The following is a 17,555-nucleotide window of genomic DNA, read 5'->3' as shown; positions in this document are numbered from 1 at the left end:
CACCATCAGAGGGAATGTTAAGAAGAGCAGCAGTACTTCCAACAAGGGAGTCAGGTGGCTCTGTATTTTCTTTGTTCATATTGATGTGGAAGAAGCCCTGTGTGGGCTACTGATATCTATGTGAACTTTATGTTTGTTTAATAAAAGTGGTCTGCCATGCTCTAAAATACAGGTTGATCTGGCCAACTCATTAAAAAAGCACCTACCACACAAGTTTAATCTTCACAATACCACATTAGGTATAACTGTTGTTCTATTACTTGTGCTGTTTGAAGCTGGAGAAGAGCACTTTTATTCAAAAAACACAAGCTGACAACAGCACACTCCAGCTACTACACTTGTCCAAGACAGCCTATATTAGTACCTGGCTTGTGCTGTTGTCATCATGTGTTTTTATGAATGAAAGCACTCTTCTGCAGCTGCAATCATTTACAACACAAGCTGACACCCGATCACCCTGTGCCCTGAATAGATGGGGGGCGGGTGCCTGACCTGGATTCTGTGTAAATTACACGGGAGCTATAAGAAGACCACTGCACAGTAGAATGATATTCTGTCTGGCAGCTTAGGGGGAGGGGGGAAGAAAAAAAAAAATGTCCTTGTTTCTGTTACAAAACTTTGTAAATAAGTAATTTTTCTCCTTCGCTGATGGGCATTGATAAGGCACTGATGAGGCACTTATATGCAGCACTGATAGGCACTGATATACAGCACTGATAGGTTGCACTGATGGGCACTCATAGGCGGCACTGATGGACACTGATAGGTGGCACTGATGGTCACTCATAGGTAGCACTGATGGGCACTTTTAGGCAGTACTGATGGGCGGCACTAATAGATGGCACTGATAGGCAGCACTGATTAGGAGGCACTGGCAGGCATCACTGATGGGCACAGAGCCCTCTCCCCAATGGGCACTGATTGGCATCCCTGGTGGGCTCTAGTGGGCTTACCTGGTGGTCATGGGTGGGCATCCCTGGTGGTCATGGATGGGCATACCTGGTGGTCATGGGTGGGCATCCCTGGTAGTCATGGGTAGACATCCTCGATGGGTCTGCACTGATAATCAACGTGCTTATTATCAGCGCAGATCCCCCCCCCACTCGTCAGGAGAGCAGCGTCTCCTCTACTCACGCCTGTCAGTGTGAGTAAAGGAAAAGCCGATACACAGCTTTTCCTGTTTACACTGTAATTGGACACAGCTGATCACATGGTAAAGAGCCTACGTCATAGGCTCTTTAACTAGATCAGAGATGCGGTGTGTCAAACTGACACACCGCACCACCGATGGCCGCGCTGCGTCCCACCCCCCCCCCCCCCCCCCCGCGGGCACGCGATTGTGGCTTATGACGGCCAGTAAGGATAATGGAACCACTTTCCAGCTGTCATTTTGCTATATGGCGGGCGGGAAGTGGTTAAAATCCAGTAATACACTGTCTCACCCTGCTCTGCGCATGCTCATTTGCTCTATATTTTTAGGCCAATCTGCTGGCAACCTTAAAGCACAATTAAAGTGGAACTTTACCCAGAACAACTTGATAAAAAATAGTGTTCTTTAGCAAGGAACATACATTCCACATCAGTAGTGTGCTGTAAATTGCCTGCTGGAGACTGCCATTTTGCTGAAGCCCAGAGCCCCTGAACAGCAGTAAATCATAAAGTAGAACTAAACTCATCAATTTAACGGTTTTAAAAAAAAAAGTCACATTCCTGGATTGCCTGGATTGCTAACTATCACATTTGCTTGTTCTCTCACCCAAATTGTCAAACCATCAAATGGCTGGTGTCATAACGGATCACATGTGCAGCACCAAGGCAGTTGAAAATCAAACAGAAGCAGCTTTCTTGGCTGTACACTAATTTTGGTATCATAATTATTAATGTGGAATGTATGTTCCTTGCTAAAGAATATTTTTATAAAGTTGTTCTGGGTAAAGTGGGGGCTTATTGGAATCTGGCAAAACAAAATGTCCCCCGGTGTAGATCCAGCCTCAATCACGACGCCCGCTGCCACCGCCGACCCGAAAAAAGAAAAAAAAAACTCTGGTCCCAACGAAGGCTACCGCCATCTGCCAGGAAGGCCCTCCATCAGTGATTGATGATGGATTTACAACGGGGGACATTTTTATTATTTTTAATAAGGGAATTGTCAAAAACTGCCTACTGTCATTTTTTTCACTATACTTTTTTTTTTGGTGAATGAGCCCCCCCACCCCAAAGCACCCCCTCCTCTATGTTGAGGGCTTGTGGCCTGGTATGGTATGCTCGCTCGTCCCCCCCCCCTCCCTGTCCTGCCGGGCTGCATGTTCAGATAAGGGTCTGGTATGGATTTTGGGGGGGACCCCACACCGTTTTGAAATATATATATATATTTTTTATTGCCGGCATTCTTTTAACAAGTCACACTCAAACTGTATTTGTATCATGCAGGTTTGACTTTTTTGCGACTGTTAAGGGTTTACATTGAGGTCTATGGACCTCACGTCACATGCAAGTCGGACTAAAGAAGTGCAGGAACTACTTTGAAGTCACACAGATAGGAACAGTTATCATAGGGAAACATGGGGTGCGGCTTGTCATGCAACTTTGGGGTCCAAAATCGCATGACAAGTCACACAAGTGTGAATGGGGCCTTACTACAGAATTTTATATAGTGCCAACAGTTGATACAACAATTTACATACTATGCATTCATATTAGTCCCTGCCCTTAACTACTTCCCACCCACCATATAGCAGAATGACGGCAGAATGACGGCCGCAAAGTGGTTAAGTTAACCACGAGGGTGCACAGCGTTGTGAGGTGCGTCGCTCTGACACACTGCATTTCCAATCTTGCTAAAGAGCCTATGACTTAGGCTCTTTATCATGTGATTAGCTGTGCCCAATCACAGCTGGTCACATAGTAACAAGGAAGTACCATTTATTGGCTTTTGCTCTAGTCGTGCTGACAAGGCGTGGGTAGAGGAGAGCCGATCAGCGGCTCTCCTGACAGGGGGGTCTGCGTTGATAATCAGCGCATTGATTATCAGTGCCTACCCACCAGGGATGCCCACCCGTGCCCATCAGGGATCCAAATCAGTAGCCATCTAGGTTGCCAATCAATGCCTATCAGTAAAGTCTGTCAGTGCCTCCTCATCAGTGCTGCCTATCAGTGCCACCTATAAGTGCTCATCAGTGCCGCCTATCAGTGCCCATCAGTGCTGCATATTAGTGCCACCTCATCAGTGCCCGTCAGTGCAACCTCATCAGTGTCCATCAGTGAAGGAGAAAACTTCCTTGTTTACAAAATTTTATAACAGAAAACGCAGAAAAATTTGGGTTTTTTTTCAAAAATTTCGGTCTTTTTTCATTTGTTTAACTAAAACCCTGACCAAATACCACCAACAGAAAGCTCTATTTGTGGGAAAAAAATAATAAATATTTTGTTTGGGTTCAGTGTTGCATGGCCGCGCAATTGTCATTCAAAATGTGACAGCATTTAAAGCTGAAAATTGGCCTGGGCAGGAAGAGGGTAAAAGTGCCCTGTATTAAAGTGGTTAAGGGGCTTACAGTAAAAGTTTTTTTTCCTGCCTCAGCCCCGGGGGAGACCTTTGTTGGAGGTCTATACCCCCTCCTTAGTGCCGGGCCTATTTCATAGCTGATGTGTAGGTATTCAGTTTTTTTGACTGTTGACTAGTATATTATTTTTGTTTATAGATATCTCTTGTACCATACTGCTGATGAGTGGGCAAGCCCCACGAAACGCGTTGAGTTTTATTAGATGTCAAAAGATCTTTGGCTTTCATATTTTATGCTTATCATGTTAATATGTATGCATATACTCATGTACCTGTACTAGATGACCCTTATTGATATGCCTCTTAGATGTCAGCCTTTTATCAAATTTACCTTTTTGATAATACTGCATCATGGATGATTATGTCTTGTTTTATTCTGTTTAATAAACATTATCATATTTACTTTTATTTTTATATATATTTTTATTCATTCATATATGTATTTTTTTATGACGTGTCTCATTTAAAATCCCATTGACCACTTTTTTTTCTTGTATGCAAAATAACAGGGATGGAGACGTGTCATGGTGGTTGTGTCAGGTCACAATTTTTCCTGTCTATACAGTAAAAGGTCCTCCTCACATGCATACATACACATACTAGATCCAGTTTACACAGAAGCCAATTAACCTACCAGCATATCACAAGCACAGGGAGAACATGCAAAGGCAATGCAAGTAGTGTCCTGCCCAGGATTTGAATTGAGCATCCCAATGATGGAAGGCACAGGTTAGTAAAAAAAGGTTTAACCACTTCCCGCCCGGCCTATAGCAGAATGACTGGGCGTCATATGACGCTAGGGTTGCCACCTCATCCCTTTATACCCGAACACGTATGAATTACACAGGTTTGCGGCTAATTAAATGCAGATAAGGCACCAAGTGAGTTTAATTACAACTTTAATCAGCCACAGAACCTGTGTAATTAATATGCGTTCGGGTTTAAAGGGATGAGGTGGCAACTCTATATGACGTCCTGCAGGATAACAGCCGCCGCGCACCCGTGGGGGCACGCATCAGGGCGATCAGTGGTGCGGTGTGTCAATCTGACACACCGCTACACCGACCTCGGTAAAGAGCCTCCCGCAGAGGCTCTTTACCATGTGATCAGCCGTGTCCAGTTACGATGTAAACAGGAAGAGCCGTTGATCGGCTTTTCGGAGAGCCGATTGGCGGCTCTCCTGACAGGGGGTGTCTGTGCTGATTGTTTATCAGCACAGCCCCCCCTCGGATGCCCACTTCAGACCACCAGGGAAGCCGCCAGGACCACCAGGGAAGCACATAACATGTGGATGGCCAGGTACATCCCCCATGGCCATCCACATGTGCCAACATATGCCCAATCAATGCCAATCAGTGCCCACAAATGGGCACTGACTGGCAGCATTATAAAAGCAAAAGAAATCAGTGATGCCCAGCAATGCCACCCATCAGTGCCACCCATCAGTGTCACCAGTGCCACCTATCAGTGCCCATCCGTGCCTATCAGTGCCCATCCGTGCCACCTATCAGTGCCCCCCATAAGTACCCATCAGTGCCGCCTACAAGTGCCCATCAGTGCCGCCTATGAGTGCCCATCAGTGCCGCATACCAGTGCCACCTATCAGTGCCCATCAGTGCCGCCTATCAATGCCCATCATCATGCCACCTCATCAGTGCCACCTCATCGTGCCCATTAGTGCTGCCTTATCAGTGCCCATCATTGAAAAAGAAAACATACTTATTTAGAAAAAATTTTAACAGGAACAAAGAAAAACTTTTTTTTTTTTTCAAAATTTTCGGTCTTTTTTTATTTGTTGCGCAAAAAATAAAAATCGCAGAGGTGATCAAATACCACCAAAAGAAAGCTCTATTTGTGGGAACAAAATGAAAAAAAATTGTCATTCAAATTGCGACAGCGCTAAAAGCTGAAAATTGGCCTGGGCAGGAAGGTGTATAAGTGCCTGGTACTGAAGTGGTTAAATGTTCAAGAGAATACCAGCAAAAGGGAGTGTAGTGGACTGATAAAATACAGCAATTCCTGCAGGAGAAATCCTGAGCAGACAGCGTGTGCTGTCTGTATACATTTCAAACTCTCTTTATCATTGTTTATCGGAGTCAAAAATGTAAATATTAAAAGTATTGAAATCCGCTTCCAAATTACACATATCTTCTACAAGCACTGTTGCTAAGAGCACAGTGGTTTAAATACCAGCTCACTTTTCGCAGCGGAAACATAAAAGGTTGTGGGAGATAAATTATGCTAAGTGGTTCAGTCCTCAAGAGAAAGTTTTTATTCTGTAGAAATGACATTGTGTAAGCTTGTTCTGTTTTTTGCTAGCTTGACCTCAATGAGCACTTTCATTCAGAGAATAAAAAAGAGTACCCTACAATTTTCTTGATACAGTAGATACAGTCGTTCTAAGATGTATTTTCTATTGCTATCCTACAGCCTTATAGTTTTAGAACTCCAGACAAAAATAAGATTAAAAAATCAATAGCCTGTTAAAAGAAAAAATAACAAAGCAGTTTTTGCCAATATTTACCTTCAGTCCAGAGCTGTCTCCTGCAGTACTTCTTTTTCACAGCTAGATGTCTTCAGTCTGATGTCCAGCATCTTTCAATACATTTTCTGTGAGCCCAGGCTTTCATGGACCCCTGAAGACTCTAACTGACAAGTGCAGAGAAGCAGCAGAGTGATGAACTCATCTCTCGGTCACTCTTCTTTTTATTACTATCAGCATGCTCCTTGTCAGCACATGAACTGGCAGACTCCTTGTATTGCTTCTTTTTCTCACACTCTTGCCTTGCTGCACTAGGACTGCAGAAGGGCAATACCAGCTCATAGTCAGGCACTTGCACTGCTTGCAGTTACAAAGAAAAAAACATTAATAGTGACAGAGCTGCATTAATGTATATATTTTATATATGCCTATAGTTTAGCTTTAAAGCTGAACCTTAGGCAAAAAAGCTATATTAACAGGTGAAATACAGATAGTATATGGGAGCTGTTTTTACTTGCCACAATATTTATATTGTTGTCCATTCAGTCCTGAGACACAGACCTGTCACACAGAACAGCAAGGTAGACAACTGTTAAGCTGGGTACACACAGTCCCCCTGTCAGAACACTATAGCTCAGATCGCTGCACTAATGTCGGATGTGTTAGTACAGTGATCTGTAAGGTTTTTCCCATTCAGCCCGCTGAGTTGAACGAAAAAAAATATCTCACGTGTGTACCCAGCATTACAGTTATAGCCTATAGGAGGGATATAGTGCTGACCTTTCTCTGCCCCTAGCCTGCTGATTAGACCGTAAAGAAGCAGTAGCAGAATAATGAGGTCATGTCTCTGCTCACTCTGTTCTCTCCTTGTATTAGTATATACTTTGCAGCACATTTGCATGAAATGCACCTGATTGGCTCCTAGTACTAATTTAAAGTCAGCAGCTACAAAAAGTGTAGCTGCTAGGGGTGCAACGGATCAAAAAACTCATGGTTCAGATTGTTCCTCGGATCAGGAGTCACGGTTCGGATCATTTTCGGATCAACAAAAAAAATCTCCCCCACTGTAATATCCACAATCTCCCCCACTGTAATATCCACAATCTCCCCCACTGTAATATCCACAATCTCCCCCACTGCTGTAATATCCAGTTGGCAGGGTATTGGCAGAGGATTGGCAGGGTATGGCGGAGTATTGGCAGGGTATGGCAGAGTATTGGCAGAGTAATGGCAGAGTATTGCAGAGTATTGGCAGGTATGGCAGGGTATGGCAGAGTATTGCAGGGTATTGGCAGAGTATTGGCAGGGTATTGCAGGGTATTGCAGAGTATTGGCAGGGTATTGCAGAGTATTGGCAGGGTATGGCAGAGTATTGGCAGGGTATGGCAGGGTATGGCAGAATATTGGCAGAGTATTGGCAGGGTATGGCAGAGTATGGCAGGGTATGGCAGAGTATTGCAGAGTATTAGCAGGGTATTGCAGAGTATTGGCAGAGTATGGAGGGATGGCTGAGCATGGATGGATGGATCCATGGATGTGTGCAATTTCACAGAGCAGCCCTGTGGGCACTACAGATCCAGCCCACACCGCTGCTGCCATCCGATCTCTCCCCCCCCACTGTACAGATCAGTACACAGAGGGGAGAGAGGAACCTTTACAAGTGATGGTTCCGTCATTTGACGGAGCGATCACGTGGTAAATGGCCGCCGGGTGTACCAAGATGGCCGCCGCTCCAGAGCTAGGCTGAAGCCGCGGCCTTTCCTAAGGCCGAGGCAGCGGCGCGCTCCGCGGAGCGCATGTGTGCCGATGCGAACAGGTTGAATCGTTCGGATCACGGATCGGTGATGATCCGTTGCACCCCTAGTAGCTGCTGACTTTTAATAATTTTACTTTTAATAATCGGACACTCACCTGTCCCACGGTCCAACGATGCGGGCGTACGAAGCCCCGCTCCTCTTCTTCTCCTCTCCAGGGCGCCGGCATTCTTACTGCAGGCACCCAGCTGTGGCTTCACAGCCGGGCACGCACTGCGCATGCGCGAGCCACGCTGCACGCTGTGAATGGCCGGTCAATCTTCTGGGACCTGTGACGTGTCCCAGAAGATTGCAGGGAGGGAGGGGGGAGAGGGGAACTTCCTTCCGGTGCCGTGGAGCCCTGGGAGGAAGTGGGAGCTGGATGCCTCTAAAAAGAGGGTATATGCTCCCCCCCCCCCCCCCCCCAGAAAAAATGACATGCCAAATGTGGCCTGTCAGAGGGTCACCATCACTTAAAGTGGAAGTTCCATTTTTGGGTGGAACTCCGCTTTAAGATCACCCCTTTAGCAGAGATCATGTTACCAAGTGCCTAAATGTTCTGCCACCTTATCAACATTGGTATTTTTTCTGTTTAAGGACAAATATGATTACTTTATTATAATATGGATAATTCTCTATGCAACCTGTAATCACTGTAAATTAATGTGATACCTCCTAATAAATCACATATGAAGTGCAAATCCTGATATATATAAAGCAAGGTCCATAAAGACATGTGTGAGCAAATTTGTGGTGGAGGAACCTGGCTGCCCTGTACAGAGTCCTGACCTCAACCCGATAGAACACGTTTGGGATGAATTAGAGCAGAAGAGATTGTGAGCCAGGCCTTCTCGTCCAACATCAGTACCTGACCTCACAAATCTGCTTCTGGAAGAATGGTCAAACATTCCCATATACCCAGACACACTTTTAAACCTTGTGGACAGCCTTCCCAGAAGAGTTGACGCTGTTATAGCTGCAAAGGGTGGGCCAACTCAATATTGAAAATGTGGATAGGGGATATTACTGCGCTAACTCAATTAGTGAAGAAAAATGAACAGCTGCTACATAAGAATGTGACAAAAATTCAATGCAAAAGATTCAAAAGGTTCACAAAAAATGTGAACTTTTTGATGACTCAACAATGTGATCTTGTAATCAGTTTTTGGCTTTCCAGTCTGGCTGCTTAACATCTGAGTTCCAGCCTCACGGTTACCTGCACGATTCCCTGGATTTGTTCTTGGAGCTCTTTGGATTCCCTGGATCAGTTTGAAAATCTGATCGGGCTATCCTCGCTTGATTGACTCGTTGTCGCTGACATTCAAGTCCACTATTTCCGGCATGAGTGTATACCTCTTATCTGGGGTGGAGGACACACTATCCCTGATGCCTGCTGAGGCCTTTGTACCCCACTTCTGGGCAACAACTTTTTGTGGTGGGCTCCATATATGTTTACCATAGGATTGTTTCACCTTTAGGACTTTCTCAGCTGTGTTTCTACTCATTATATACATGTTCTGTTTTATATTTATTATATTTTAGATTGATTTTTATCACAAAGTTTTTATTATTTACAAACAATACTTGATATATTGTTCAATGTTTTATTGTTTTATATTTTTAACGCTACATTTTTCACTGAACTCAATACTGAACCCTATGGACTAAGACTGGGATGTCATTATATCTATATCTTAATGTGTTGTTGCTTACACTGAAATGTTTTTCCCTTTCGCAACTTCAACTCCCCTCACTCTGCTACCGACCACCTCTATGACAAAATCTCCCCCCTGTCCTGCCCCAACCAAGCCATATCCATCTACAATAAATCTCTGTCCTCCACCCTGGACAAGCTCGCTCCCCTTACTACACGCAGAATCAGGCCTCGACCCCTACAACCCTGGCAAACAGATGACACTAAAATTCTCAAAAAACGTAGTCGCGCTCTTGAGCGTCTGTGGCACAAGACTAAGTCTCTCAAAGACTTCAACCAATACAAATCTGCCCTCCAAAAATACTATTCTTTCCTCCACACTGCCAAGCAAACCTATTTTACAACTCTTATTAATACCTTCTCATCCAATCCCCGTAAACTCTTCTCTACCTTCAACTCTCTACTTTGTCCTCCACCGCCTCCCCCCACTGATTTACTCACTGCCCAGGAAATCGCTAATCACTTCAAAAACAAGATTGATACAATCCGTGATGAAATCTCCACTCTACAGGTATCTCCCCCAGCTAAGACCCCATGTCAACAGATACAACTGACACTACCTCTATTCAAATCTACTACTCCAGACGAAGTTGCTAAACTCCTTTCTATCGCCCACCTAACTACCTGTCCCCTGGACCCTGTTCCCTCTCAAATGCTACGGTCACCCTCTGACCCCATCCTACACTCTCTAACCCACATCTTCAATCTCTCCCTCACCTCTGGCGTCTTCCCCGATGCTCTAAAACATGCACTGGTCACTCCCATACTCAAAAAACCATCCTTGGACCCTACCAATCTTAACAACCTACGCCCTATCTCCTTGCTCCCCTTTTCCTCTAAACTCCTTGAACGCCTGGTTTACAACCAACTGAGTGACCACCTCATTAAAAACAACCTTCTTGATCCCCTTCAATCTGGATTTCGCCCTCAACACTCCACAGAAACTGCTCTTTTAAAACTCACAAATGACCTACTAACTGCAAAAACCAACGGACACTATTCTGTACTCCTACTTCTGGATCTTTCAGCTGCCTTTGACACGGTTGACCACCCCCTCCTCCTCAAAAAACTTCACTCCATCGGTCTCCGTGACTGTGCTCTTCAGTGGCTCTCATCCTACCTATCCCAACGCACCTTCAGTGTCACTTACAATTCTACTTCCTCCACTCCTCTTCCCTTCTCTGTCGGGGTCCCCCAAGGTTCTGTTCTTGGACCTCTTTTATTTTCAATCTACACCTCTTCCCTGGGTCAGCTGATAGCCTCTCATGGCTTTCAATATCATTTCTATGCTGATGACACACAAATCTATCTCTCCACCCCTCAACTCACTCCATCAGTCTCCTCACGCATCACTAACTTACTAACCGACATATCTGTATGGATGTCACACCACTTCCTCAAACTCAACTTGTCCAAAACCGAGCTTATAATATTTCCTCCCCCACGTGCCTCTTCCCCTGACTTCTCTGTGACGAGCAATGGCAAAACCATCCACCCGTCCCCACATGTCAGGGTGCTAGGTGTTATCCTAGATTCTGAACTCTCCTTTCAGCCCCACATCCAATCACTTTCCAAAGCTTGCCGCCTCAACCTCCGCAACATCTCTAAACTACGTCCCTTTCTAACCAGTGAAACTACAATGCTCCTGATTCACTCCCTGGTTATCTCTCGCCTCGACTACTGCAACTCCCTCCTCATTGGCTTACCTTTAAATAGACTATCCCCCCTTAAGTCCATCATGAATGCTGCTGCCAGACTCATCCACCTTACAAACCGATCAGTGTCTGCTACCCCTCTCTGCCAATCCCTCCATTGGCTGCCACTCGCCCAACGAATTAAATTCAAAATACTAACAATAAGTTACAAAGCCATCCACAACTGTGCCCCCAGCTACATCACTAACCTAGTCTCAAAATACCAACCTAAACGCCTTCTCCGTTCCTCCCAAGATCTCCTGCTCTCTAGCTCCCTCATCACCTCCTCCCATATCCGCCTCCAGGACTTCTCCCGAGCCTCGCCCATCCTCTGGAATTCCCTACCCCAATCTGTCAGACTGTCTCCAAATTTATCCACTTTTAGGCGATCCATGAAGACTTTCCTCTTCAGAGAAGCCTATCCTGCCTCCATCTAACAACTGCATTATTTTCTCCATTAGCTCATCCCCCACAGCTATTACCCTTTTGTATAACTTGACCCTCCCTCCTAGATTGTAAGCTCTAACGAGCAGGGCCCTCTGATTCCTCCTGTATTGAATTGTATTGTACTTGTACTGTCTGCCCTAATGTTGTTGTAAAGCGCTGCGTAAACTGTCGGCGCTATATAAATCCTGTATAATAATAATAATAATACCTAACAGTAGCAATCCATCAAAAAGCGCAGCACAACATGTATACAAGTATTATTACTTTATTACTTTTATGTATTAAGATATTTCCTTCACTTTACTTGTGCATTATGTGTTCTATATTTTGCTACAGGAGAAGAGATTTTAGCCACATATGAGCAGAACCATCGAGACTTTCTGTTCCCTGAGCCAAAACTGACTCCTCCATACCCAGGAGTGGATAGGGAGGTCCTGATGAAAACTCTCTGTGGCTTTAAAGTGAGTACCTTTTTGTTCTTTAAGTGCATGTATGATAAGCAATTACTTCCAAAACTGCCCTTCAGTAAATGTATAATATAAAATCTGTCTGTGACAAGAATAGTGGTAAGCCACTACTTACTGTGGCCCCTCTTTTTGAAAAACAAATGAAAGCTTTGAGATAGTAACCAAGAATTGTTTACAGTAGATTTCTAGTATGGGGATATTCTAGATCTAGACGACTTTTAAATAGAGCATACACTATTGCAGTGAATAAAAATAGAATTGATTTAGTAAAAGACAACAAGAGAAATCAAATAGTTATTATTATTTGTGATGCATTAATCCATTAATCTGGAATTTATTAAAGGCAAAAATTGTATTGAGATATTTGCCAGTACTGTACAATAACACTGTATATTCAAGAGTATAAAAAAGTGGTTAGTTGCAAGAAGAGCTCCTGCTTTAGTAAAAACTTTTATCCCCAATTCTTATCCCCAAGTTATTTTAAAACAAGCGGAGAAACTACGGAAACCTGTTTAATGTTTAACCACTTCCCGCCCGTCCTATAGGAAAATGACGGCCGGGTGGTGGTTCGGTTATACTGACTGGATGTCATATGACATCTTTCAGGATAACTGCCGGCGCGCGCCCGTGGGGCCGCACAGCGCGGTGATCGGTGGTGCGGCGTGTCAGTCTGACACACCACTACACCAATCTCAGTAAAGAGCCTCTGACGGAGGGTCTTTACCACATGATCAGCCGTGTCCAATCATGGCTGATCATAGTGTAAACAGGAAGAGCCGTGTATCGGCTTTTCCTCACTCATGTCTGACAGATGCGAGTAGAGGAGAGCCGATCGTGCTTCTCTCCTGACAGGGGGGATCTGCGCTGATTGATTATCAGCACAGAACCCCCGCGGATGCCCACACTGGACCACCAGGGATGCCACCAAGATCACCAGGGATGGCCACTACAGATGGACGACCAGGTATGCCACCCATGGCCACCAGGAAGGTGTCCAATACTAATGCCTGCCAGATGTCTCCTTATCAGTGATGCCCATCAGTGTCCATCAGTGCCACCCATCCGTGTCCATCAGTGCCACCTGTAAGTGCCCATCCATGCCCATCAGTGCCCATCCATGCCACCTATCAGTGCCACATATAAGTACCCATCAGTGCAGCCTTTCAGTGCCCATCAGTGCCACCTATCAATGCCCATCAGTGCTGCATACCAGTGCCGCCTATCAGTGCCGCCTATCAGTGCCCATCAGTGCCACCTTATCAGTGCCCGTCATTGCAGCCTCATCAATGCCCATCAGTGAAGGAGAAAACTTACTTTTTTACAAAATTTTATAACAGAAACAAAGAAAACCCTTTTTTTTTCAAAATGTTCGTTTTTTTTTTATTTGTTGTGCAAAAAATAGAAAGCCCAGCAGTGATCAAATACCACCAAAAGAAAGCTCTATTTGTGGGAACAAAATTATAAAAAATTTGTTTTGGTGCAGTGTAGCATGACCGCGCAATTGTCATTCAAAGTGCGACAGCGCTGAAAGCTGAAAATTGGCCTGGGAAGGAAGGGAGTGTAAATGCCTGGTATTGAAGTGGTTAAAGAAAACTATATTTGTGGGATAAGCAGGTACCCCTGTTAAAGTCTTACTATGTGAATTTGTACATTAATTATAATACACTCTAGCAAGACACTTTGCAGAGTCCATGCTCCCCCAGCTGGGTCCGCCTTATACCCTGAAGATTACTACCCGGTATCCTCCCTTCCCCTTTTTTCCACCTATCTCCTGATCTTTCTCACCTTTCACCTTTTTTTTTTACCTTGCTTGTGTCTCTCCTTCCTACTAACCAATTCTCACCTTTTGCACTTTTTCAGGCTATCAATAGGTGCAACCACCTGTAGCCTTATCATCCCTCAGTCTTGACACTATCATGAGGCAGATACCCTTCCTCTCTTCACAATCCAAATTTATACAAGTACCTTAGGCTCTAGAATCACCATCAGGAACTGCCTAAGACACCGCTCTCCCCCTTTCCATCTCCTGCTATTAATCCTTGCATCATCATTCCTTATTTGAAACAAAAATACCAATTATGTCCCAGGAGAAGTTGACTAGCATCTTAACAACCTCTACATTTGAAACTATCTGGAAACCTTGGGCCCAGCATGTGGGCATCTCTTTCATTCCTGGAATACAGGCCTAACAAATAGTGGCTATCACTTAACCAATACCTCCCTTCCTGTTGATTGGCTCTTCTTCCTCTTCTTTTCTCTTCTCTTGACCAACCACTTTCTTCTATTCTTTCCCTTTTCTCCCACACTATGGTCCATTATAACATTCAAAGTGGACCCATGGGTCAGTTACCTTAATGACAGTTTGACAAAAGGTCCTTCCCACGAGACGTGAAGGTTTGGTTCTAGTGCTTCTCTACCCTCCGCAAGGCTCATCGCCTCACCATGGATTGTTGGGGTGGTCCTCCGAGCACAGTATGATCCCAAAAGGGGTGCCGGGAGTACTTCCCCCAAAGATCCTGCAACAATAGTCAAAATGTGAGATGGCCTCTCAAGGATTACGAAGCCAAACCAAGGTTTACTGTCTTACTATTCTTTGATTGCTGGTTTTACATGTAATCTCAACGGTTTTTCAATGCCTCATTGGTAATAGTATATTTCATGTACTTTTGCATTAAACAAATAAAAATCTTTGAAAGTAAAAATACCACCGCCTCCTGCACAGCAAGATCCCGGAAGGGGTGCGGGGGGGGGGGGGTAGGGGGCGCAGAGAACCTAGAGCATCTCCATATAACAAAATGTAAACCATGACCACCACTGGTATTTCTCTGTTTTCAAGATTTCCTATGTAACCAATGTACAAAACGCTCTTTATACTTTTGTTATGTTGAATTATTTCAATAAATTTATCGTAAAAAAAAAAAAAAAAAAGTAAAAATACCAAATTTAGGTGCTGTTTAAGTAGAGAGGTAAAGTCCAACTAGACCGCTGTAAGTGCAGGCAGGGACAGGGAGCTCGCCCGCTCGCCCTAGCTCCAAGCTGCAGCAATGTCAAAGCAAAAGATCCATAAGTCGCACCTAATGAAGCACACCCATGTGCATGAAGTGAGATGAATGGCAGCCTCAGCCTGGACTCCAGCCAGGCCATGTCTCCAACACATTTCGCTCCACCCCTCCACCCCACCCCTCGCTCCACCCCCCATGATTTTCAGTTCTATTGTGCCACCTGTTTCGATACTCACTTTACTAATATATAATGCTCTGCATACCATAAAGAAAATCTAATAAAAATATTGTTTAAATAAGACAAGTTTGGGGACCATTTTTATAACATCAGTAGAATTAAAGCCCCACAAACATTGCAAGACACTTTGTCATGGTGTATGATGGGGGTACCTTTTCATTGAAAAGTATTGAGAAAATAGGATCTTTTAAAATAGGAGAGGATATGTTCTTGCAGCTCTGCAAAAGAGAAGTGTATAGGGTTTTTACTATGCATACTCAAGTCTTACAGGGCTTAAATTAAAGATGGTGCGTGACTAAATCTTAATCATAATCAGACAATGATTTTTGCTCTTGCAAGATCTTTTTGATTGCATCATTTAGAGGATATATACTTTGTCCTAAATGTCTTCGCTATTTCTTTTTGTTCATTTGTTAACCTTAGATTCTTTATCTTCTGCATTTCTATTCTGTAGTTCTGTTTTTTCCACTCTGATGTTTTTCTTTCATTTATTCTTCTGAGGTTTAATATATATATATTTTTTTATAGTTTGTCGTATAGTTATGTTTTTTGTTTATAATCTTTATGTAAATATATATTACTTAATGCGATATTTAACTATTTCGTATAATAGGGTTTGTGTATGGTTTTAGGACCAAATGCTCTATAATCACTAACATGTGTTAGGGGATCCTCCTTATGGGCATCAAAGTTTAATAAAGGGGGACGGAAATCACCAAGATTCACTCTAAGTAAGCACTGTTTAGTGTGAAATACAAAGTCAGTTTTCCATCTGTACCACATTTAATACAATAAAAGTGAATTAAAGAACATATGCTACTCTGCTCACTCATGCATTTTTGGATCCCTTGTTGAAGGAATTGGGTCCTACTTTGTGCCATGGCAAATGTGAGAGCATTGGTTTTGGGTTTGTGTATCTAAAGGTTGGAAATCACATGACTCTGCTGGGGTCCTTTGAGGTAGCTGAACTAGTCCAGTAGTAGTGCTGTTTTCTATATTATTTCCAGTTATATATATTTAAATCTATAAAATTTAGCAGACCAAAACATAAAAAGCTACTTTAAAATGTCTACTGCAGCATAACTGGTGCAATAGCTATCTTGAGTAGTCCCATTTGGTAAAGGACGTGTCATCTTGCCATTAGTCAGAAGTGCACTATGCTGTTTACTGTCAATAGGCCACACAAGGCTAAACCCAGAGGCTGCCTCTGGAGGCTGAACTATTTGAACTATTTGATTAGAGCCCGAGGCTCTAATTGGCTTGTAAAAGGTTGGGCTCGGGGAGCATTGCACCCCAAGCCCACCCCCTTGTGACAATAGCGAATTAATATTCGCTATCGTCTTCCGGCTTCTCCTCCTGGCCAATCCGGACGGATCAGGATGGATCGGGTTGGCCAGGTGGAGGAGCTGAGATATCTGTGGAAGGGTGAGTGCGAGAGGGGGGGGCGTCACCGTGGAGGGGTGAGTGCGGGCGGATCTGGGGGGTCTTACTATGTTTGTGGGTTTTTTTGGGGGGGGCAGAGATATCAGAGGTCTAAACAGACCCCCATATCTCTTTTTTTGAGACAGAGAAATGGACTGGAGATAGTCCCTTTCCTCTGCAGCACTTTACTTGAATGAATGAGGAATCTGTATAGAGATTCCATTCATTCAGAAAATGACAGTCTGATACATTGTAACACTCGCGGTTACAATATATTAGCTGTCAGTGGGCATATAGCAGCAATCAGTAGTGATCGCTGCATGCACCCTCTCTTCTACAGGGGGGAGCTTAGTAAACACATGTTTACTAAGCCCCCCAAGCCCCAACTTCACCCCCACCTGCACTGCTCCCCCCCTCCCCCCTGCCGCGCTGCCCAGCCTGACAGTCTGCGGAGATCAGTGCAGGGATAAGCTGCAGGCGGCGGGAGGGGAAGGAGAGATGCCACTCGCGGTGACCATGGATTGGGGGTGCGGGGGCAGTTTGGGGGGGTGATCTGACTGGCGGGGGTGGGACACATCTGGATTCCCTCCAAGCCCCATTCCAGCTAATGATGGTGGCTGCGGGAGCAGGTTTGCAGGGGGGAGGTTGGATCGGGTGGAGGGGTGAAGAATGGGGGTGAAGGGGATAGGAGAGGAGAGTGGGGGAGCAGTTTTAGATGGAAGGGTGTGGCAGGGGTG

At 44.5% G+C, this 17,555-nt stretch overlaps 1 protein-coding gene across 1 annotated transcript in view; it reads left to right on the top strand.

Annotated features, from left to right (window-relative positions):
- SPATA6L (spermatogenesis associated 6 like) overlaps positions 1–17,555 on the top strand; it is a 112,086-nt gene that overhangs the window by 58,466 nt on the left and 36,065 nt on the right. Inside the window, exon 6 of the mRNA XM_073634966.1 lies at positions 12,026–12,150. Coding sequence (XP_073491067.1) covers positions 12,026–12,150 — 125 coding nt within the window. The remainder of the gene's footprint in view (positions 1–12,025; positions 12,151–17,555) is intronic.

Source organism: Aquarana catesbeiana, linkage group LG01 (genome assembly GCF_042186555.1).
Source record: "Aquarana catesbeiana isolate 2022-GZ linkage group LG01, ASM4218655v1, whole genome shotgun sequence".
Lineage (NCBI taxonomy): Eukaryota > Metazoa > Chordata > Amphibia > Anura > Ranidae > Aquarana > Aquarana catesbeiana.
The sequence above is the reverse complement of the archived record's forward strand: the minus strand, read 5'-3'. Positions and strand labels throughout refer to the sequence as shown.